The 24,303-nt window shown below is 33.0% G+C and overlaps 1 protein-coding gene across 1 annotated transcript in view; it reads right to left on the bottom strand.

Annotated features, from left to right (window-relative positions):
* LOC124353752 (protein disulfide-isomerase) overlaps positions 1-20,494 on the bottom strand; it is a 29,192-nt gene extending 8,698 nt beyond the window's left edge. Inside the window, exons 1-5 of the mRNA XM_046803741.1 lie at positions 20,242-20,494; positions 15,801-15,998; positions 7,304-7,437; positions 603-740; positions 125-355 (exon numbers count right to left, since the gene is read on the bottom strand). Of these exons, the coding sequence (XP_046659697.1) occupies positions 125-355; positions 603-740; positions 7,304-7,437; positions 15,801-15,998; positions 20,242-20,386 (846 nt within the window). The 5' untranslated portion in view covers positions 20,387-20,494. The remainder of the gene's footprint in view (positions 1-124; positions 356-602; positions 741-7,303; positions 7,438-15,800; positions 15,999-20,241) is intronic.
* Positions 20,495-24,303: the final 3,809 nt, after the last annotated feature.

Below are 24,303 nucleotides of genomic sequence, written 5' to 3'. Positions count from 1 at the left end.
TTATAAAACTGAATTACCATAGCTGTATTCTCTATGCCCTCTAAAAAAAAATCTCCACTTAAGTTTTGGACTAGCAATATACGACATCTATAGTAACTGAATCTAGTATTTCTACAAGTCCCACCTTCTCACGGAAAGGTGCAGCCACAGATTTGGCGTTGACGAGGAGATCATCGTAGTGGCCCTTTGCCTGGCTGAGGAACAGCAGAAGATGACTCTTGATGTCACCGCCGAAGATCTTTTGTGCTGTATCCTGGTTGAACTCCACGACCAGAGGAAGTGACTCAGTCTGCACAAACTTCTTCAGAGCATCCATTGTCTGCTCACCATCGAATACAGCCTGCCCATCGTCAAACTGCAAAACAGACAACATTAGTCAGATTGGAATGTATTATTATTACCAAGTTGGGAAGGAGATGACATTTACATAGTTATACAAACAACAACAAAAAATAAAAATGCAAACATTTTTATAGTAATGATTTATATTTTCTAATTAAAAATCCAAAGTTAGTTCATCCACATTCAATACTATATCTAACACAGTCTACTGTGTTAAACATCAGCAAACATATAAGTAAACAAAACATCCTGTAACTTACCTTCTTGAACAGGATGATTTTGTCACCCTCAACCTTGTATTCAGCTTCAACCGCAGAATCTCCTGTGATTGCAAAAGGATAGTCATCCAATGCAGCGGCAACATCCTTATATAACTTTGCGAAGTCGGAGGTTTGATCCTGTTTAACAAAATCATAAAAATTAGTTCTTTGAGTAAACAAATGGATAAAAACAGTCAAATCGTGTGAGCATGGTTTCAACCAAGATCAATATTAATAATCTGGGCCATGAGGTTGTGATGTGTAAATATTGTATTATCTAAATTCCAAACTTATCCCTATAGGACTGCTGGTTTTCAGAGTTTCCATTCCAGAGACTGTTCAATTTTTACCTAAACTATGGATTCACTCAAAACGTTTACCTCTTAAACTAATAGAGATACTCAAAATATTAATACACAGATTTTATTTGGATAAATTGGGGAATAATATTAAAATACATACTTTAATTTGCCCACAACAAATATTAGTAGCAAAGCTACAAATAATTTGTTTTAGATTTTTATATATTTGGAAATTGATAATTTCTTTGTTGGTCCTACAAGAGTTGAAAAAAGGCCAATACCCAATATGTTGAATATCTGTCTTCCTTTCAATGTTGGCTGCTGTTATACTGAAATATAAAAACCATTAAAATTCAGACCTTGGTTGATGAGAGGCAAAACTAGCTGTTCCCCACGGCTTCGCACGCTTTTTGTAAGCTTTGCTCGTGTATGAGCACTTCTTGTTCAAGTGAATTATATTGTCAACGCCGATGTAGAGTTTACCTTGTTGACACTATCAAGAAAATCTGCCAAAAGTGTATGTTTATAGCCATTGTACACGTACATGTACTTAATAATAAAGTGGTCTAACATTCAAGCTATAAGGCCAAACAGAAATTCATTTGAAAGACAAATATCCATAAAAACTTAGCGCCTTCACATAGTGTGTGGTTATTATACACAACTATCTCGTAATTGTAGTTTACAATGTGCAGGAGCTTTGATAACTTATATATATATATTGCAGCGCCTCCTGGTGGTGAGTTACATCAATGGGCATAGCATATAAACCTTCTACGTGGAAAAATACATATACATACAAATTTTCATAATGATCGGTCAAATAATTTCTGAGTCTATAAAGGACAAACACACAAACATTCATTTTTATATATATAGAAGAAGATGATCGGTCAAATAGTTTCTGAGTCTATAAAGGACAAACACACAAACATTCATTTTTATATATATAGAAGAAGATGATCGGTCAAATAGTTTCTGAGTCTATAAAGGACAAACACACAAACATTCATTTATATATATATAGTCTGCTAACAGCTGATATCCACTGAATTAATACTGCTTCTGTTTGTTTATGGTTACACAAGGTTATGTGTAACGTAATGTGTAAAGTCTTATTAATTCAAATGGTCAATACTTAAATGTTACCATTGTAAACCAATTAGAATTGTTTTGACAAAATCTTTACAGACAAACTATTTTTCAAAAGCATTACCTAGTAATGGGTTCTTCACAGCATGTTTCACCTTTTTAATGGTATGAATAATACACACTCCAATAGTGTGTTTTCGTGTGTAATACATATGTGTTTTACTAGATTTCATTGTAGCATAGGGGTAACTATGTGATTCTCTAAGTGAGATAGCAGAAGTTCCATTCTCGGGGAGGTCAATAAAAGTTTATAAGTAGTTTGGGCTATCTAAACTCAAAAATGTATAATATACTCAATTAAAACACCAATGGTGTAGAAATAAATCCTGAATAAAATAAACATTATTGTAAAATATATTGTGATTAGTTATAATAATAATATGAGAAACTATTTATGTGCTTCAGTGAGCATAAACAACTTTCACACCAACAAAACAAAAACAACAAAACAACATCTTGCGAAATTCTATTACTAAAAATAAAAATGAAGTAAAATTGTTCAAGGTTTAAAACTGCTCCAATGAGGCATAAACCAAAACAGCAGAATGCTTAACAAATTGGCACATTATAACTTTGGTATTCTACTAAATTTATATATGTTTATCATTGTCTGTATGATTGGTCGTATTTAACCAATCTTTTTCTTCTCTGCTTTAACCCAGTATATAATTTAGCTAACTATCCAGCCTCTACTTACTTAAGAGATAACCAATCATGGATGGGCATCAATTCCAATATTATCAATGACCTTTACATAAAGGAAAGTGCCAATATTGATTTACAATTTAGTTACTGATATAAAAACAAATTTAACTATCATAACTATAATATTCAGATTTTGGAGTATTATGAAATATATTAAAATGTCTTCATTGAAGATTATATAGAATTATTACAACTTAATCCAAAAATTCAAAAAATAATATTTTTTTAATATAGCACCTACATTTATTATATTAAATATTATGGCTGGTGCAAACATTCTCTTCCTAACTTCTTAGTTTTAATTTACAACTATTTATAAGCTGTGATGAACTATAAATATTTAATTCGTATGTAAAATAATATTCTTATTATAATATTAGTTTTATTATTTTTAAGTGTTGTTAACTAAATTAAACAACACAATTTTCTTTAAAATAGCTATTAAACTGAGTTTTTCTTTGCCTACTTTTTGTACTGTATTCACTTTTTATATATGATTAAAAATATAGTTAAATTATTTTGAGTATTTGATGAATTTTTTGTTGTAACATATTTGTGCATACATTTCCATGAAAACTTCATACAAAAACTTGTATATAATTGTTTTTCAGTAAATGCTGCTCAAATGAGTAGTACTTAATTTTGAAAATATTGATATTAAATTCCAATGATACCTTAATATAATTAATATATTAAGTAATTGTGATTAAAATTTAAAAACACCTACAAAGCAAGAGAACAAATATAAAAGTTATAAAATACACAGTTTATTAATTTTATATTATATATGAAAACATTAATAAATTTACAATAAAAATAAAATTTTAAATATAAGAATATTATTTCTAGAGAAAGATAAATTTCATAATATTCATCTTGTATGCAAGTTAATCTACATCATTTCAATGGACATAAAACTTTGACAATTCTCAATCATCTAGATTTTTAAATTAGTCTTCAAACACTCTTGCTAAACTTCTTCACGAGGCTAGAATAGAGAAAAGGTACTATTAATAAAAACTCTACAAGAAAAATAAAACCATCTAGTTCCTTAATACTCTTAATGAATCCCAATTCTCACAGTCCCAGTTATTATTCTATGTAGACATTGGCTACATGACAAAAATGTTCCTCTCCTTATCATTAGACTGATGTATTCCCTTAAATTCGTGTATTCATCTGCAGATTTTCATGTAGTTTAAAAATATATTTGATCAAATACAACCAGAAAACTGTCTTAAGAAATTATTGATATATACATTGTATATTGATTTTATTAAATTTTACTAGTAATCCTAGGCATATGCAAAAGTTCTATTCACATCTCCATACAAACTGCACACAGTATCATACTGGCTGTCACAAGATTTGCCAAGATATAGTAAACTTTCCATTGCTACTCCTTTAAACAACAGCTGATTAAAATTCAAATGTCAGGATGAAATTGCTTAACCCTCCGGCTGGCGCGCATTTGAGCCTTGACTGGCACCCTGTTTTGAAGCTTTGTGCAGAGTTTTAAATTTTTTATCCTGTACAATTAATTATTGGAGAAAACACAAAAGTGTTATACATCAATTTACTCTGCAGAATATGTTGTACAATATAAACATAATTATTATTTGACTTAACTGAATAATGGTGGATGTTTGATGGTCAGAACTCAAAACTTTTTTTTTTTTCAAAAGACACTTTTTTATATTATGCCATTAAAAAAACTCAAAATTAATTTTATTTAAAAATTAAAAATATGCATAATGTTCACTTACTTATGCACAAAAAGAAAATACATAGTTATAAACTCTTTTATTTACAAATAAAATTACAATTAAAAAAAACAAGACTATATACAAGCACTAACAGTTGCCGAGTCGCGTCACGCGGAAGTAGTCGGGAGCTTTTAGCGGCCAGTAAAAGAACAAATATTCATATATATATAAAAGTGAATACATTATTAGAAGGCTTGGGATCTTGTGATTAAAGTGATATAACTTTTATGCGATTCGAGCGGTAATTATCGGAACTATGACGTAATTAGTAGACAATGTTTAATGAGTCGTATATTACGACTCTGCCAGTTCACGGCGGGAAAAAATGAGTCGTAATTTACGACGTTGCCAGCCGGAGGGTTAATGCATTGGCAAAAGAAATCAAGACCAACCATTGCATTTATGAACCATTTATGAAAATTACCAAATCAATGAAGAGCTAGGGCCTGCAGACAACTGTTTATTTAACTATTAGTACATTAACCATTTGAGTAGCAAGGACAGATATGAAACACTCAATGATGAATAAGAGAAAAACCTGACAGACATGAAACACTCAATGATGAATAAGAGAAAAACCTGACAGACATGAAACACTCAATGATGAATAAGAGAAAAACCTGACAGACATGAAACACTCAATGACTAATAAGAGAAAAACCTAATTATATCGGTATATTAGTTACAACAATACTTAGTAAAAACCAATTCAGTAACACATCTAACCACATGTTACAACGGGTTATATAAAATCATTATTCCCATCAGAAAGCCATTGTTTATGAATTTTATATCAGAAGGGAGAATAAAAACCCAAATTCATGAGAATACATAAGGATCATGAAAGCCAAAAAATGAGTTGTGATAAAAATTTAAAAACAGACTTATGAGGAACATAATAAGGGTTACAACAAGGTACAAGATAACAAATCAGGAAATAAGAGCTACTTTGAATGAAAAATCAATATCAAATAATATATAAGGTTTAAAATTAAATACCTACACATATAATAAAATAAGAATAGGATTCCTAGGGAATACTCAACTTGAAGTTACAAAGGGGGAATACCAAGAGGTAAAAAGAGAAGAGAAAGTATAGTAAAGAAAACTGTACCAATCAGAGTCAGCAAATACTGACACCTATACCAGGTGATTGTGATGGTGATGAATTATGTACTTTAATAGAGCAATTAAAAACACTTGTAATATTATTCTATACTGAAGGTAATGTTTTTCAGGTGATTTTTCTTTTCTAGTTAGGTTTAACCAAGCAAGAGGTAACAAGCCAGCACATTATCAACAAGACAATCTAGACACAACTGATTTATTTGTGATTGATCAAATACACTTAATTTATCTGTTAAACAAATATAATTTTTCATATTGTGCACTGCAGAAGTCAGTGAAATGAAACAAGAGCAATAAATACTGTGATAACACTGATAAGGCTCCTGTTCACTGTCTGGAAACCATACCCTCATGATAACGCTGGTTTCACAATAAATATAATGCAAGGAACTCTGATTTCATTAAGTATTAATTTATTTCAAATTTGTTAATAATGTTTATTTATAATTACATATATTGAATAAAAATCACATTAAAAATAAAGTGAAATTTCTATTGGAAAAATGAAATGATAGGGATATAAAATAAAAATATGAATGATCCTAGTGATACACATATAATGTATATAACTAATTATCTTAATATGCTATATTAGATCAATTGAATTTGACGACCAATTAAATGTATATACATGCTCAGTTATAAGATGTTGGTAGAGCCTAGTCTTAACAATGAAAATATAGCCAGACATGTAATTTTGTAATAAAATTATCTTCTTAGATGCCCATTTAAGAACACAGACATTGCAGTGTAAAAGTTGTTTTACCTGATAAAAAAATAATACAAAGGACAAGTGGTAGAGTAGTTAATGGCAGAGTTGTCAATTAGTTCTGTTGGCTAGTTATCTCTATTGTTCTTTTCATTGATTTTTTCTAACAGAGAGTTCTGATAAAAACTCTACTTCATATAGTATTATATTATAGAAAGCTTTTAATTACGTCAAAGCATTAACTTGTCTGCCTAATTGGTTTGCCTATCATGCTAATTAAAAAGATAGTTCAAACCTCTTAAGTTTCAATTGTATATACAATTGATTAAACAAATACTTTACAGTCTCTTCTTTTTATAAAGCATTATGGATTCATGAATCAATTACATAAATTCCAACTGCTACCTGTTGTATTCTTTATTTCCATTTTTACTTTGAATTTCATACATAGTAAATGATAAAAAAAAATAGCTTTTAAGAGATTTCTGCAAAAAACAAAACAAACATTTTACTTCCCTTTTTTTCATGAAAAAATAAAATGACTTGCAAATAGATTCAAATTCAACTAGGCCAAAGATTTGATGTGGGTAATAGTTGTATACCAACTAGTCCTTTATTTTTTTAACAACTAAAGCAGAGTGTCTTAGTAATGCTCCTGGTTTCCAAGTTAAGTGCTATAACTTTATCATATAAAAACATAACTACATAAGATTATTCAAGAGAGCTGGACAAAACAAAATTTAAATATAATTGGCCTTTGTTAGTAAAAAAAATCATTTTAAGCAGCTTTATATTAAAAATGCCATGTTTATGTCTTTGAATTAATTTTCTCTGTAACATAAATCATAAATTAATCTTCCTAGAAAAACTTTTTGCATATTTGCAAAATTACCTTAAGCTATCAAACAGAATTCTTTGGTTTGTTATTATAAAATTTACCTTGAAGAATCCAACAAGAGCAACATCATTGGCTTCGATGAATTCCTTGGCCTGTTCCACATTCTCAAGCTCCTTAGCCGCTGGACCTGTTTTCTTGGTGAGCCAACTGACAATGTCCTTGGCGGATCTGCCTCCTGCAAACACAAGGCACAGTACAGTAAGAATCGGTGTTTCCATGTGCTCCAGCCATCTTCTCCTAATTCAGCCTTTGCATATCCTCAGTCTAGTGATCAATTCCTACAAACATAAGGCACAGTACAGTAAGAATCGGTGTTTCAATGTGCTCCAGCCATCTCTCCACAAATTCAGCCTTTGCATATCCTCAGTCTAATGATCAATTTATCCAGAAGCAACTTTGCTAATACAATCCAGAGCATCGCAGCAACACAGAACATGGAATGCTGATGCTCGTGTGGAGTGTAATAATACTCCAGCATTTGAGAAATAAATCAATAGAAAATAGGCTACCCTGACAGGCAGTTGTCACTATATTGATAGATCTCGAGGATGGTGGAGGGGGAGGAGGTAGATGAGCACCCAAGGACCGCAGTGTTAATTAAGTTGATTACACAGATAATTAAAATGGAACCACAATGAAAGTCTGTTCTTAACCATATATATTATACATTTCCAAATATCGTTTGTGGTTTTGAACCAATGATGAACCACTAGCGAGTGCATTCTGGGGGATTTAAAACTCTCCTTCCAATGAGTCCATTCAGAGAGCTGCCATTTCTTAAACAAGTGTACAAATTGTTCCATCACCTGTGTAACTTCTTCAGTGCTAATAGAGGGTCTCTCAACTTGCTATATCCAAATAGTTCATTGCAAAGACTTAATTAATTTAGTTTTAAACCCGTTACCAATTTTTAAATTGACATTATTTGTATTGTTTGTTTGAAGTCTAGCATGAACCAATAATAATAATAATGAAAAAGGCCCATTCCTGTTACCCTTCCTTTTTATAGTAGTAAATTCTTTATTGAACATATTCTTAGAGAACAGTACAATTTAAAAATTCATTTATCGTGTAAAATGGATGGTCTTGAAGCCAGAGTTTTAGTTTGTGTCCAAACTGCAGCCGGTCTATTCTCTTCAGTTCTAGTGGGAGGGCGTTCCACAGCTTTGCTCCGACATACGTTGGCTTCTTCTCCGTGGGCGCTAGGCGGTGAGCTGGAAGATGGTAGTTTGCAGTTATTTGTAGTTATTTCCGCCATCTTGTTTCTTTCTGCCGTGACGATTACCATTTGCTATTAGCCTCTGGTCAGTCATAGGTGGTTGGTAGTCGAATACAGACGTATAGTGACCTGTACTCTGTAGTTCAGTTTTAATGATTATTCAGTGTTGTATATAGTTTTTATTAAGTGTATGTTTTAGAGTTAGTGTAGTTGACACACAACATGGTGGTTGTGATTCCTGACAGGCGTGCTACAGCGCTATGGTATGAGTTGTTTATTTTAACCTAGTTTGTAGTCATGTATTAGGTTAGTTATTTACCTGAAGAAGAGATCAGATTGCAGATCTCGAAACGTAGTGTTACTGATTTTTTGTTTCACTGAACAATGGCAAATGTCCGGAAAAATCCTGTGCCCTTCATTATTTTTATTTCAAGTATTAATGAATAGTAAACTTTATCAAAATTATCAATTTAGAAACTAATAGATTGTTTATCACAAAAATCTAAATTTGCACATAACAATATCTCTGGTTTTTTTTTTTTTTTTTTTTTTTTTTTTTTTATAAGGGCATAAAACACGCAGGTTATCAATGCCCGTAGGGTTAACGGACACCTACACTTTAAAATATGGTGTCACGTTTATCAGTACAAAGAATAGACAGCGGATCGCTGTGTCAAAAGAAGATTATCACATTAAGACAATAAGAAAAAACAACAGCAGTGAACGGAGGACTAAAACTAAATAAAACAACATTAACCGAGAGGCTGTAAAGGGGTCCGATAGTTAAAATATGTCAGATAAATAATAACGTTAATAAATATAACAACATCTAATGCTAAAAAACCAGGTAAGTTAGTGAGAGGTAGGTTGTAAAGGGACCCACCCTCACCAATAACAAATAACAAATAAATAGAAGGACAAAAGTGCCCATCTCCTTACGTGACACCTACATATTAAGATAGTGGTGTCTCTCACCTCACAGAAATTTTTAAACTGTAAAGGGGTTTGCCCTTGATTAAAACACATAAATTTTCCTAACGAAATTTAAAAGATTGCACTTAGGCGGTGCTAGTTAAGAGCCTTAAAACTAAATAACAACTCAGGGGTGAACTGTAAAAGGGCTCACCCTTACCTAAAACTAGCGGTTTAAAAATGTTTACTAAAACTAATAAGGTACTATATCACTCATATTCTGGACATTAATTTGGTTTTTATTTGTGATGCTAGTAAGTTCAGGTCTTCCAGATGGCTTCGCAGTCCGTTAATATTCCATTGTATAATATTCATATAAATTAGGTTTTGAAAGTAATTTTGTTTCTTGTTTTTTCCTTGATTTTGTTTGAAATTTACAGTAGTTTTTTCTAATTCTGAATGTGGCCTAAGGTCGTCATCAAACAAAATCCTCCTCCATTAGGCTGGATTTAGAGGACCGGTGTGAGGGAGGGGTTCTGTTGGCACCCTTTGACCGTTCGACCACTTTAGAGGCAAATTTTTGGGTTCAGCCCAGAAACAAGTTTTTGGCGTACTTCCGGAGATAACATTTTTCTTTTCCCGTCACGCTTCCAGCATTAGGGGTTTTTAAAAATTGAGCAGCGATCTGCCCTTCAGTAGACTGTTGCTTGCTTGTGTTTCGTCCCTTGATTTGAGTAGGTGTAGTCGGTCTTACAGGCACAGAAGGTGCAAGGTCTGATATATCAGTGCCTACACTACGTGGGAAGGTCTTGGCACTAATTTGTTGTACCAAGGCAGCAACCTGTTGCGTTAGTTCTCTAACCATGCCTTCCAGAGCTGAGCAGGAAGCACACGGTTTCGGTTTGCACAGGGACAGAGGCAGCCTGAGAATAGGATACGTCCTTCTTCGGGGTTTGTCCCAAGTCGTTTCCTATACTCTTTACGAGCATCGCCGAAAGACAATTTCTCGCTAGTAACTATTTTTCAGCACTTCCTTTTCTTCTAAGTATACTTTACAACTGCGAGAGCTTGAAGGATGCTTGCCCTTGCAGTTGACGCACTGCTCTTCGCCACCACCGGCACAGTCCTTGTCACTGTGACCACTTTTTCCACAAAGACTATACACGTTTCAGGGTTATTGCAAGTTTTGCTTGAGTGTCCAAAACGTTGACATCTATAGCACCTCTGAGGATTTCTAAAGTATGGACGAACTTGTAGGGAAAGATATCCTGCTCTAATTGTGGCTGGTGGGTGAGGAAGGGCAAAAGTCAAAATGTGACCTGGTGTAGGTGTCGGTACACCGTGTTCAACCTTCATTATTCTCACCACATCAGTCACAAGACAATCTTTCAGTTCTTCTTTCAATTCTTCAATTGAGCAACAGAGCATATCGCGACAGAATACAATTCCTTTGCAGAAATTTAATGTCTCATGAGGATGGACAACGACTTCTACTTTGTCGTAAAAGGATCTCATGGAGAGAAATTTCTGAGCCTGTGGAGCGTTCGCAGCCTCTACCAAGATGCTTCCATTACGAAGCTTCCTAACAGAAGACGGCGAGCCGCCCACTCCCGACTAGAGCCTGTTAACAAGGAAGGGGCTCACCTTTGCCAAGTTCTGAGATTCGTCTTTGTGTTTAAATACTAGAAAAAGTGGGGTGGGTAGATTTTGAATATTTATTTTCTTATCTGCAGTTTTTCTCTGTTTGTTTGTTTCCTCTTCAGATTCTGAAGAGAGGGCACGCTTCTTTTCCAGATCCATACTAGAATCTCTTTCTACAACTCTATTTTTTTGTTCTTGAGAAGGGTTTAAGGTAGCCATTCAATATATGAACCAGCGCATCGTGATTAAAGGTGCAGGCCGAGACATCGGGAACGGGTATACCCTCGGGAACCTGTCAGCCAAAGCTTGGCAGGGCACCCTACCCCAGTTCCCCGGGGCCCGATGTTATCTCGTTTAACCGAGTCGGGAATTCACGCACGACTCGGGCTCGCACGTGGCAACAGAAATCTCCGACATTTCTGTCCAATAATCACTTCCTGACCAGGGACCGAAGTGGCTGGCACCAGGATTCAATACTACCGTTTGCTTCGGCAGAGCAAGCTCACATCAGCTCTCTCTCTGCTACACCTTCTCAGAGTGTAGCAGTTCAAGCACTCCCCCACAAACAATAGCACGATCCAGTCAAGAAAAGGGAGGAATTAGGAATAGGTAGGATTTATGGATGAGACAGGGGAAAGTGCCAGGATTGGAGATGTGTCTGGCACTAGCTCGGGGTACGAAAGGTCGCCAACCTTTAAACGTCAGAGTAAGACGTCCCCCTACGGGCACAATATCTCTGGCTATTAAATTTAAGTTTCATTATTATTGGGGCCAATTTTGCGAATAACTTTAGTTGCCTGTAACTCCAAAATGAAGTATTTTCAGAATTAACGATTCTATAAATTAATATTTGAACCATATAACACATTACTGAGAGATTTATTAATGCATTTATTTTTACTGAAGTAACATGTATGTTTTCATTACTTTTAGCAAATAAGAGAAAAAAAGAAATACACATTGGAAGTTGGCTGTAAATTCTTATATACAAAAAATTTGATAGAGATGTTTATTTGAATTAACATGTCAAAATTCCTGCTACATATTTAATGTTTCTGATTAAATATTTCAGGTGGAAAACAGAAAACAAGAATTTATTTGTCAAGAGGTAAAAAGACCTACATGGACAATTGTTGGGTGAAATTACTAAACGTTAGATTACTTTAGGCTACTATGGTTGGGGACATTGTAAAAACTCTTTCTGATTATAAACACTCTTATTTGTAATGATAAGCCATTGAACAATACATGTCTAAAACTGTTTTGTGTGCTTAGAATATGTACATTTAACAATATGGGAGGTTTAGTCTATTTCAAGTGAAATGATCGTGCTCGTTAGCCTTACTCGAACATTGTGAAAATCTTCTTTCATGAATAATAAGACCATTTCTAAATTCTGATAAGAGTTGCAATCAGAGTTGCTTAAGTAATTTACATTAATAATACAATAAATAATGTATTATTCAAAAGTACTTGACTATGTAAGACTTCAAGTAAAAAAATAACTTACTAAATACTAAGGTAAGTCTTTTACTTAAGAAAAATGAACCATTATTATAAGTATTACTTCTTTATGTTTAATTAGTAATTGGGTTGTATTCTGCTTGAAAAATAAGAATATTGTACGAATTTAGATGAATGAAGAGGATCATTAAAAAAACAAAGTGGTTGAACTTTTATCTATCCCTTCCTCTGATAACATTTATCAGTAAAGAACAGAAGACTTCTTGTCACTATACAACCTTACCAGCCAACATTAAAAATAAACCTTAAAAACAATTTATTATCGTTTTAAATTGTTTCTTGATGTTAATCAGATGTTATACTAATTTTATAACTATGCCAATTATTTTTATTCACTAGGTACTGTACTTATAAAATTTGAACTTTACAATTTTGAGTTCTAAAAAATTGGGCACTGTATTTCAGAGTGCTAGAGGTTTTATAAAATATAGATTTGAGTAAAATATGTACTGCAAATCAGGTTAAACAAAAATTTAATAAATATACAATTAACATAAAATTGAAAAAGACGAGTTAGAATATTTGCTGCCTGGCTTTACTATTGTCATATGAATGAACATCATTAGTCAAGGTTTAATTAAAAGTAGGCATTTCAACACAATGACTTGAACATATGGCTGTACACTTGTGTACATTTATCTTTCACACTCTAAATGTGAACAAGTTGTCATCAGCCATATGTATGCAAATACCTGCTTCTTCATTCATTGACATTAAATACAACATTACTATCAATCCATCTACAGGTGTCAAAGTAAATTGTTTGGTATAATGAATAGAATATTTTTGGTCTCAAAAGCAAAGAAATAACTGAAATACAAGTTGACTTTACTAAAAATGAAGATACATGTTTGCCATAGACAATAGTGTGAAATACACAGCAGAGAAAGTAACAGACATTTCGAAATGAAAATTTAAGAAAGTGAATATAATAATATTTATTATTTACATTTAGAATGTAAACTCAGTCTAATTTTCTACTTAATCAGCATTTAAACTAAGACAATTTTTAGAACGTGGTACAAGCCTATCCATGCGCTTTCTGTAGAAATCTGCTACCAGTTCAGCGTCAGTGCCAAATCATTATGAAACAAGCCACGTCTTTATCACTGGGAACAAGTGGTAGCCAAATCTGAACTGTACGGCAGATGACTGAAAACTTCCTATCCAAGAGCTCTTAGGTATGATTGGCTGTGTGTGGACGAGCGTTGTCTTGAAGAATCAAAGTATCCTTGCTGAGTTTTCCCTGAATCTTGTTTTGTATTGTGCATTTTATGTTTCCGAGTGTTTAGCAAGTACTTGGTACCCACTTTTGTTGTTGTCTTCTAAAAATATCAGGACTGCATCGAGTCCGTTTTTTGTGGTCTTTCGTTTGGGTTTTCAGAACCCACATGGCACAAAATTTGTGGTAACTAACTTTACCAAGCATAACTTCATGGATTCATCAAACTCTAAAATTTGGAGGATATGCTCTGAGAGTTTTGTAATTGTGAAATGATGATTTTCTCGGATTGTTTCCTTGATTTTATCACTCACAAGACTAGGTCTACCACTGCGATGCTCAACGTGAACAAAAGTTCCCTCAATTTTTAAAATCAATATGCCACTGCCTCACTTGGCTTTGACTCATTATTCCTTGATCATACACATCTGGTGATAAATTTCAATTGGTTTATACAACAATGTAATCATAAACTTTTAACTCGATTCTGATGCAAATATTTACCTAAGTATTTTATTTAAAAATAATGAATAAAATCAACAGAGTTGCTTAAAACAATGTTAGAAATTCATTATTTCACAATACAAAGACTAGTTGAAGCTGAATATCGATTGCTGTTGCTTCCTACTTTCTTGTTAGGAGTTTTTGCTGTTAATTAAATTTCATAACAAATAACAGAATAAAAAAATGGTTTTACTATTTTACTGGTTACAAAAACCTACTATTTTTATTGATGGTTATATATCAGTCCTTGAAGTGGTCACCTTTATACAAGTTCAGTTGATTTTTAATCTCTTTTCAAGAGATTTTACTAGTGTGCAAAATACCAGATTTAACATGAAAATTTGTTTGGATGGGCAGAGCAGACTCACTGAAACAGTTTACAGCATGATATGATGGCCAGACCTAGAAATTACCATTTGCAGGACATAACACATCACTAAGGAATAGTATTCACTCTCTCTTAGATCTAAAGAATACATACCAGAGTTACAAGGTTGCGCAAACCAGCAAACAGCCTATGGGGCAATCAGGACTTTCAACTGCATAAAAATAACTCTTTCTCCTTCATATTATGACTGCAGAGGCCAGCTTTACTCATTAACCATGGTCTTTCGCAATGTACTGAATTTGTACAAGACAGAAAACTTTAGCTGCCATTTTGTTACACATCATGTACAAACACTTTCCTTTGCCTCTTCACAATTTACCAGATGACACAATATTTAGTTAAATTACCAATAAGCACATTTTGTAAATTTATCATACAGTATGTAATAATCTTTGAACTCCTACAAAATTAGCATGTTTTTAATTGTAGGGAAAATAATGATTAATATAAAAATTATATATAATTATATTGGTATACTAATTATAGTATATAGTTAGTATACCAAATACATATTTAATTTTGAAGTCAGTAAGGTGCACAATTTGAGCAATCCTGAAAAATCTGTTTTGAATCCTAGTCTAATAGTTGTAAAACAAACAGGTTTTGACTGAGAATACATGTCAGAAAGCTAATTACTTTTTGGATATATAGATACAAAAAACTTGGTAAGGTGAAAAATTAGATGTGACCCAAATGTTTTAATCTGATACATCACAACCAATCATGCAAGTTTTTAGGTGCAACCGACATAGGATTAAGAGGTTAAGGTTGTTTGAAAATGTTCAGAGTCAAACGTAATACCAATTCCACTATAACTGCTAAATTTTTATAGTGTTATAACTGCACAAAAAAGGGGGTTGTGATGAAATTTATACGGCAGATTGTTTTTTATACACAAACAGACATACAAGTAACTCAGCCAGTGTGTTTGTTTAGAAAGATATAATTTTAACATGCAAAATTAGTTATAATGTTATACTATATATGCATATTTTTGTTTTAGTACATATCAATTTCAATTGATTCATGAATACAATGAAAATTCACCAAAACAAAGTAAATCAAATTTAAACTAATAATCAAACTATAAATTTGAATTTTTACCAAACATACAGATTTAACACTTACCACCGTAAGGTACGGGCACTCCGTTTCGGAAGAACTTCAGAGTAGGGTATCCACGCACACCATGTTGCTCAGCCAATTCTGACTCCTGGGTAGCATCAACCTTGGCCAATTTGATCGGTGAACCTGCCTTCTTGAGGCTTTCGGCAGCTTTTACATACTCGGGTGCCAATGCCTTACAGTGTCCACACCAAGGTGCATCTTGAACAAAGTGTCAATTAGACTGTTGTGTTTTAATAACAATCCTTATTATCTTTTTAACCATTTGTTTTCAAGTGGCAGTAAAATAAAGCAAATAGGTACCTAACACATTTTTACGGGTAAAAATAAAACACAATATATTTTTAAAATGTGTTAGTACAAAACAGTTTTTAAATGTTTTCATAAACTTTTGAGTTTTATTCAAAATTCTCCATATGAACAACCACATATACGGCGGTACATATACAAAAACATACAAAAAATACTAAAATTCATACCTGGATTAAAAAGGTATGAATTACTCCAGATATTGCAGTAATTTATAATAGTACCGGCTTGTAGTATATTGCTTTTTTTTAGATTTTTTTAGCTATACCACGTGAAAAGGCCATGAAATTATAAACAAAACTCATGTATAATATTATATTTTTCCGCAGTAAACTAATGTCAACAATATATCAATCAACTTTTATGTACTTGGAACCAATAAGCAATACTGGAACTAATGAAACAAAAGCTTTTTGATATTGAAACATCCAATACCAATATTGATACTATCACCTTAATAATGTACATTTTACACTACTTTATGATTGTTTCAACATCAAAACACAATTATGGATCAAACTAAACAGCGTTTCAAGCCAAACGTGTAATTCATATCTGACGAATTCTTTGGCTACCAGATCAAAATGGGCATTAATCGATACATTGAATGCAACTATATAGTTACTCCGATATTTCAACTGTGGGTAATTCTAAGCAATATATGGGTCAACCTCGATTTTTCTCATATTACAATATAATGTTCCAATAGTCAATTAGAAAAGGAAATGACTAGAATTTCTTGCCGGGAAGCAGTTATAGGGAGCAGGCAACCGCCAGACGGTCATATATTGCTTAGAGTTACCTATTAGTGATCAGGGGCACTGACGTGATCTGGGCTTCAAATTTGGAACTACTCGAGTTAATTTTTTTTTCCAAAAGAGCAAGCAGCGCGAAGCGCTGCGCAGCGGGCAGGCATCGTGCGTGATTCTTTTTTTTATTAAAAATTTCTGATAAATTGTTATTACATTTTACAATATAATGTAGGTAAAGTATGTAAAACAATTTTAAACACATAATTACATGCTGGAAAGCAAAGTAAACCAATATAATCCGCCTAATACAAAATCTCCGTAAAAAATCTAGTAAAGGAATCTGTGTCATTCCTTTGGCCTGAATCAATTCAGTATATACGAAGATCACGCACGATGCTTGCCCGCTGCGCAGCGCTTCGCGCTGCTTGCTCTTTTAGAAAAAAAAAATTTACTCGAGTAGTTCCAAATTTGAAGCCCAGATCACGTCAGTGCCCCTGATCACTAATAGGTAATTCTCGCGGTTGCTTGCTCCCTATAACTGCTTTCCAGCATGAAATTCTAGTCATTTCCTTTTCTAATTGACTATTGGAACATTATATTGTAATATGAGTTGCCTGCTCCCTATAACTGCTTTCCGGCAAGAAATTCTAGTCATTTCCTTTTCTAATTGACTATTGGAACATTATATTGTAATATGAGAAAAATCGAGGTTGACCCATATATTGCTTAGAATTACCCAACTGTGAACTATATCAGATATCTAAATACGGATTGTCAAGCGAAACGGCACCGGAAAATAATTTCTACCCCGCACCTGATATGCTGATGCAGTAGCATTAAAAAGGTTAGGTACTAATGGTAAGAAACACTAGTACTTTGGAATTATCCAGAAGCCACTATTTTGTTGTTCTTATCGGTGACCTACAAAAATTACAATAAATATTAGAAAAGAACAGACTATTTGACTTACTGTGAAAATTACATGTCATTATGACGATCAGTTCTGGTTTTTTTTCTACCAAAAGAAGCAATATTGGCAAGAACTAGTAGTACCAGTGTTACAAATAACCTTTACAAGCGCTCACGTGATCTGAGCTTGAATTTGTACTATTTCGGGGGATTTTTATCTATTTTTTTACCAAAAGTTCATCATGTCCCAGATCACCCAACTTTTCCGAAGACAGATCACATTGGGCAATCTGGCACGTGCTCTTAAGTAGGAAAAGTATCAATCAGAAATGGCCCTGGCCATTAGTGCAGACTTCGGTGGTGCCTTCCCGCACTTCTGGCAAAAAAACCTCTCTAGAGATAGTACATAAATTCAAGCTCACATCACTTAAGAGCGCTCATAAGTGATGACTTAACTTTTTATATTTTCAATACATATGTATATCCTACAGCAAATAGTAGATAGGGGCTGAGTGGCTGCCTTCTCACCAAAATCGCTTCAAAAGAGACAAGAACTGACCGTCATAATGACATTCAAATTTCATAGTACCGTAAGTCAAATAAAGTATGTTCTTTCTAATATTATAATTTTTTAGGTCCCCTGTAACAAACTGTTTAAAAGAATGACCTCTGGATATTATCCAAGTACTGAAAAACACTTCCAAAAATAGTGGCCTCCAGATAATTTGGAAAGTACCACAATTTCTACATGACTGTGAACAAAAAATTATATTTATAAGTACAAAAAATTATATTTATAAGTAAAAAAAATTCAAATTTTAAGGAACATCCATCGAGTAATTTACTAGCCTATATTAAAAAATCTAAACTGAAGTTTTACCAAGATTAATAATGAGAAAAAAATTGTTTCTTCTGATTTTTAACATTTTTTTGTTTAGGGCAGTAAATTAAAATCAAAATTAATATAGGCTACTGAAAATAATATATATATATATATATACATATATATATATATATATATATATATATATATATATACAAATTGTTAAGTAAATAAAAAATTAGTTTTTAAATTTTAAAAATAAAATGGGAAAAGATAGAAAGATACGTTTTCAGTATGGTTTCACATTGACTATTAACAGAGCAAGAGTAAACTACAAACCAACATGGCTAATTCGGACCTTTTTAAAGCTGCTTTAATAGTTTCAGCTAATATCATAGATGTTTAAAATATTATTATTTCAAAAGTCTTATTACGAGACTCCAGCTCTTCTCCCACAAATCTAATGTGATCGGGCCGGCACTCAGTCGCATCTTCACTAGGTCACATTACGAAAACCGCTGACAGCAGTAAACGGGACATTTAGCTTTATAAAAAAGTGATATTGCAAACATTTAGACTATTTTGATTTTTGGTGAATTTCTTTTTATAGATATCAGGTTAAATGGACACTAAGTTCTTCCTGCACACCTTACTAATGTCCGTACAAACTGACATTGGCTCTTCTTGCACATTTTTTTAGACCTCCATAAAAACAGAAGCTGGCACTTAAAGGTTAATATTCCAGATAATTAAAGGTGTTGGAAAGATGAAACTCTAAAAAAGAACTTATCAAATGAAGCAAGCAATCCTTTGTCCCTACTTACTATCTCTTATTACGTGATAGTACTCACAAATGCCCCTAGCCATTAGTGTGGCTTCATGGTGTATCACCAAATTGCTGGTATAAAAATTAAAATATTCCTTGAAATAGTACTTTACCTATGTTCAATCTAAGACCATGTTAGCCCTCCAATCACTAGGGATTTAGCAATTATTAATTAAAACATGCAAGATTAAATTTACACCTTTACCCATCTAAAATATGTATTATAGCCTTATCATAAAAGGACTAATTAGATTATGCCTCATATGCCACTGATAACATATGGACTCTGAGCCTTATTTCTTGTGAATAATGGTTCCAAACACATCATAAAATATGACAGAAATTGAAGTTGAATCCGTAGGTCAATTGCACAAAACAACCAATTGGAAAAGGGTTTTAATCAAAGGCGCCGTCTTCTAAACTTTACTCCCATATGTAACATCAGTGGTAAGTAAAAGTAAAAAAATACATAATTGTAAATGTAAACTGTCGCTAATTTCCTTATATCCAGCATATCCCAAAAGTAAACTGAATGCAAAAAAGTAAATCTGTAAGAAAATATGTAGCATCTTACTCTATCTGTCTCATATTCATAATTACTAATGTTTCCAAAACTACTAGATCTCACTTAAATGGACATTTTGACTTAATCATATGCAAGAGATATAAAAAGTATTGGTGCCGAGATACTAGAACATTTACCGATAGTAACATTTTTAGCGTATATTAAATTGCGGAACATATTGTATTAGTAAGCCAAGTATATAAAATATGTACATAGAAAATCCGGAAGATTGTTTATTTCATTGGTTGAAAAATACTTACAAAATTCCACCAATATAAATTCATGTTCGAGGCCTTCCTTGAAGTTATCTTTGGTCAACACTAAAACTCCTTCATCTTCAGTAATTTCAGCTTTACTTGATAAAATAGTACCGACTATACTCAAAATCAATATTACCTTCAACATTTTATAAAAATTATTAGTTACAAAGCTATTCTAATTGCCAACGACCGCCGGCAAGAGCCACATACAACGAACTGAGAACTAGACAACGCTCTTCTGACAGAACGTGGCAACATCTACTCGTGTTTAACGCTGATTGGATTGTTCCATTTCTCAAGATTCAAATTATGTCAACAATCAAAATAATTTATGCTACTACTTAAAATATATGCAAAAAGGAAACAAAAATAGATGTTCTTCTTGGTCTAGTTTTAGAGTTTAATCTGTTTTAAAAATTTGTAATTGCTTAAAAATTAATTAATAATACTTCTTTATTAGTGGCATGACTCTCGTATTAGTTTGAAAAATAACACACGTACAGGTGGGAGGACTCGTAATGACACGTCAAAGTCCTATAAACTATAAGCAAATTTAACAGCCATACTATGACAAAGACAGATAATACCACCACAAAAAAAGATAATGGTGGTGGAAATATTAACACAATCTAGGCATACGATTGAGATGAGCCTTTACGTGGTTATCATTACTGATATAATGAGACCTATGGTTTGAGTGTATTGTCTTCATATCACCAACCAAACACTCACTCTTATAAACAAATCCATTTAGAGCAATGAGATTAAAATATTAAAAAAATTAAATATCTAAATTCTTCAATTTATTTCAATAGGGTACTGAAGATAACGTTCCAGTCTTATAAGACATATATTATTTTGCCTTTGCAAATTCTGAACCTTACAAGCAAAACATAGTTCATTATAGTCATGTTGCCTTCAACCCACGATATTATTGTAAATACACAGATGTTTCACCATATATGCTTTGACTGGACAGGGTACAGTTTAATGACATAGTCCGAATGGGAATTGCTTATCATACTGTTCGGGTGTGTACTTAACCCTAGACTATTTAGGAGCTGTACACTGTGTACAACATCCTAAATTTATTACATTCTTTGATTACGTATAATCTATGAATCGGCTTTTTCACTACATAGTCTAAGACACCCTTTACCCACCAACTTCGTGGAAAAAATATTTGTGACGTTGTTCTACTCAAGAGCAGGCTCTAAATCTAAGCAGAATAAATCTTATCAACATTTCTGGTATGAATGTTTCCATCTTCTATGAATGCTCGAACTCAAACTTTCATCACGAAAAAAATACCAGGCTGTGACTCCTTTGTGTCCATTACCACATAAATTCTGGACAGAGCTGTGAAATTAAAGCTAGTTACGTATGTTTCATCAAGTCTTCAATGAAATCCGACTACTGCAAGTAGGTTTAAGTAGGTTTATTTTTTTTGTGTGAAATCAATACACAACTTTTCATTATAATGTTACAAAATAATTTTTAATTGCATATTCCTTAGGGCTGATTTCTATCCTTCCCACCATTAGCAAGATGTTAGAACGTTTAGTTTATGACCGATTCATGGATTATCTCAATCTAAACTCCATTATTTCAAAATCTCAATTTGGATTTCTAAAAGATAGTTCACCCCGGATGCAAAAAAACAATTTTTTTTGTCAAACAATGTATATGTGCTATCGAATCTTGATTCTAGGCGATCTGCTGCTGACATATTATGTGATCTTGACACCGTTGGCTACCAGTGCCTCCTCAAACAGTTGGAGGCTTGTGATGTCACCGTTGCTCTGGACTGATTTCGTTCTTATCTCTTGTGGCCAAACCCATCGCTCACATATATTGTGGCCAAACTCAATTACGAATCACGTTGTTCAATATGCCGACGATAGGGTGTCGCCGTAAATGCTGAATGAGAAAGTGCACTAAACCAGAAACTCTCCTTAATTCTGAATAATCTTAGCATTTCGTTAAAAAATTCTTGTTTTTAACTACAGATAAAACAAAAATAGTGTATTTTCGTCTAAGGACCCAGTTGACGATGCCCCTATCCCGAATATCATTTCCATGATGAAGTCAAATGTCGTTAGTTTCTTGGACCTCCATATCGATTCAAATTTAAATTAGAAACATCACTTCAACGTTCTGTGCTCCAAACTCAGCTGCTGTCTATATTGTTGAGGTGCGTATCCACCTTCCTTGACAAAAACATTTTGCCTCGGCGACTTTTACTCTCTTTTAAGCTACGGCATTATGTTCTGGGGAACATCTACCAAATCATCTGTGGCCCGGGATGTCTTGACAGCTGTCAAGATGTTTTCCCTGCCGAGGGTCTGTTGACTCTACCTTCTATTTCTATATATTCAGTGTTTGTTCGCTTTTAATAATCTTTCCAATTTTCCAATTCATAGCCACAGATTTGAACTAGGCACAAGAGTAATCTGTGTTCCGGACTAACATATTTTAAAAAAATAATTCATTACCTTGGACCCAAATTGTTCCACAGCCATCCTTAAACAACAAAAGATTGTCAAAATGCAACTTTATTAAAAACATCTTTACGTTGTTTTTCTGCAGTAAAGGCTATTACTCAATAGAAGAATATTTAGGAGACTTGACCTAGCTTAATTTTTTGATTATGCTCCTTAGTTCTTTCATAGACTATAATAGTCTGTTTTAAATTCTAACGTTATGATGAATTAATCTGTACGTCATTTCTTATTGCAAGACTATGTTCTATACAATATTTTGTCTGTAAACAATAAACAATTTGACATAATAACAATGACTTTGAATAACAGTATAGCTGGTTTCAAGAAAAATAAGAATCACATTTAACTGTTGGATTGAGATACAACTGCAGTCTAACAATTCAGGGTATAATACGAGTACAAAAAACTGTAGTTTAGCAACAGCATTTGTCAGAAGAGAAACAATGTGGTCAGTCGTATTAGGCCATAACCATAGTGAAGACTCTCATCTTGAAGGTTTTGTGTACCGTGCAGAAAATTTCTCATCACACGGCACTATACGTTTTTATCCAAAGTCCCACTTGTCTAATTGCGGAAAGGGGTGCACGAAATAGGAATTTGGTTGGATGCTGCCTACTGAAAAGCTAGTGAATTTGCTTGTCGGGGACGCACAGTTCGATCTCATCAAAGTTTAGGTAGCTGAACATTTTGTAGCTTTTGTACACACGTCTCATTTAACAAATGTCTGTAAGGCTGTAATCTTATTACTGTACTGGTCTTCTCAGCATGGAAGATCGGTAAATGCAACAGTTATTTTAAGCCCCATCTCAAATTCATAGAAATTGCATTAATGTTTGTACTGCTTATCAAAACTTACGTACATTACACATAACACGTACAATAAAATAATTTTAATGTATACAAACTTCATTGTATGCTCACAAAGTATAAAACAACGACTACAATAACTGACTGATCATAAGAACAAACAGTTGTTATGAACAGTGGTTTTATGTTTGGTTATTTTTTCAGATACAATTGATAACCTCTCAAATTCGAATAAAACCTTGTAATGACTTCATAAACTGGAATAATACTTTCTCAAATACACTTGACTATTCTCAACTACAATTTTTGTTTTCTAAAATTAAACTTATTTTAATAATCTAATTTTCATCATTCTCCGATACAAGTTACTAACTTCAAACATAATTGGACTCTAAAATAAAAGTAGAGAATATATAGTGTACTACAAACTTATAAATACTACTTACTACGGCTACACATTTATCTAAAAACAGTTACTGGTTGTTTCTAATTGCACTACAATCATTGTCATGTGATATTTAAAATGTCATTCGAATAAAGAATTGCAGGAAATAATAGTGTAACAGAAACATTTATAATTATATATATAATGCAATTTGAATAAACATAGCAATAGACGAAATCACGTTAACAACATGTGCTTCTATGAGTGTACCCACCATAAATGGCAGTTCCTTTTCCCATAGATAAACTACAAAAAACCATACTCGTACGGTACGTCCCATACAAACAGCTGCTTCAATCAAAATCA

This window comes from Homalodisca vitripennis, chromosome 2 (genome assembly GCF_021130785.1).
Source record: "Homalodisca vitripennis isolate AUS2020 chromosome 2, UT_GWSS_2.1, whole genome shotgun sequence".
Lineage (NCBI taxonomy): Eukaryota > Metazoa > Arthropoda > Insecta > Hemiptera > Cicadellidae > Homalodisca > Homalodisca vitripennis.
Note: the sequence above shows the minus strand (reverse complement) of the source record. Positions and strands in the feature narration are given on the sequence as shown.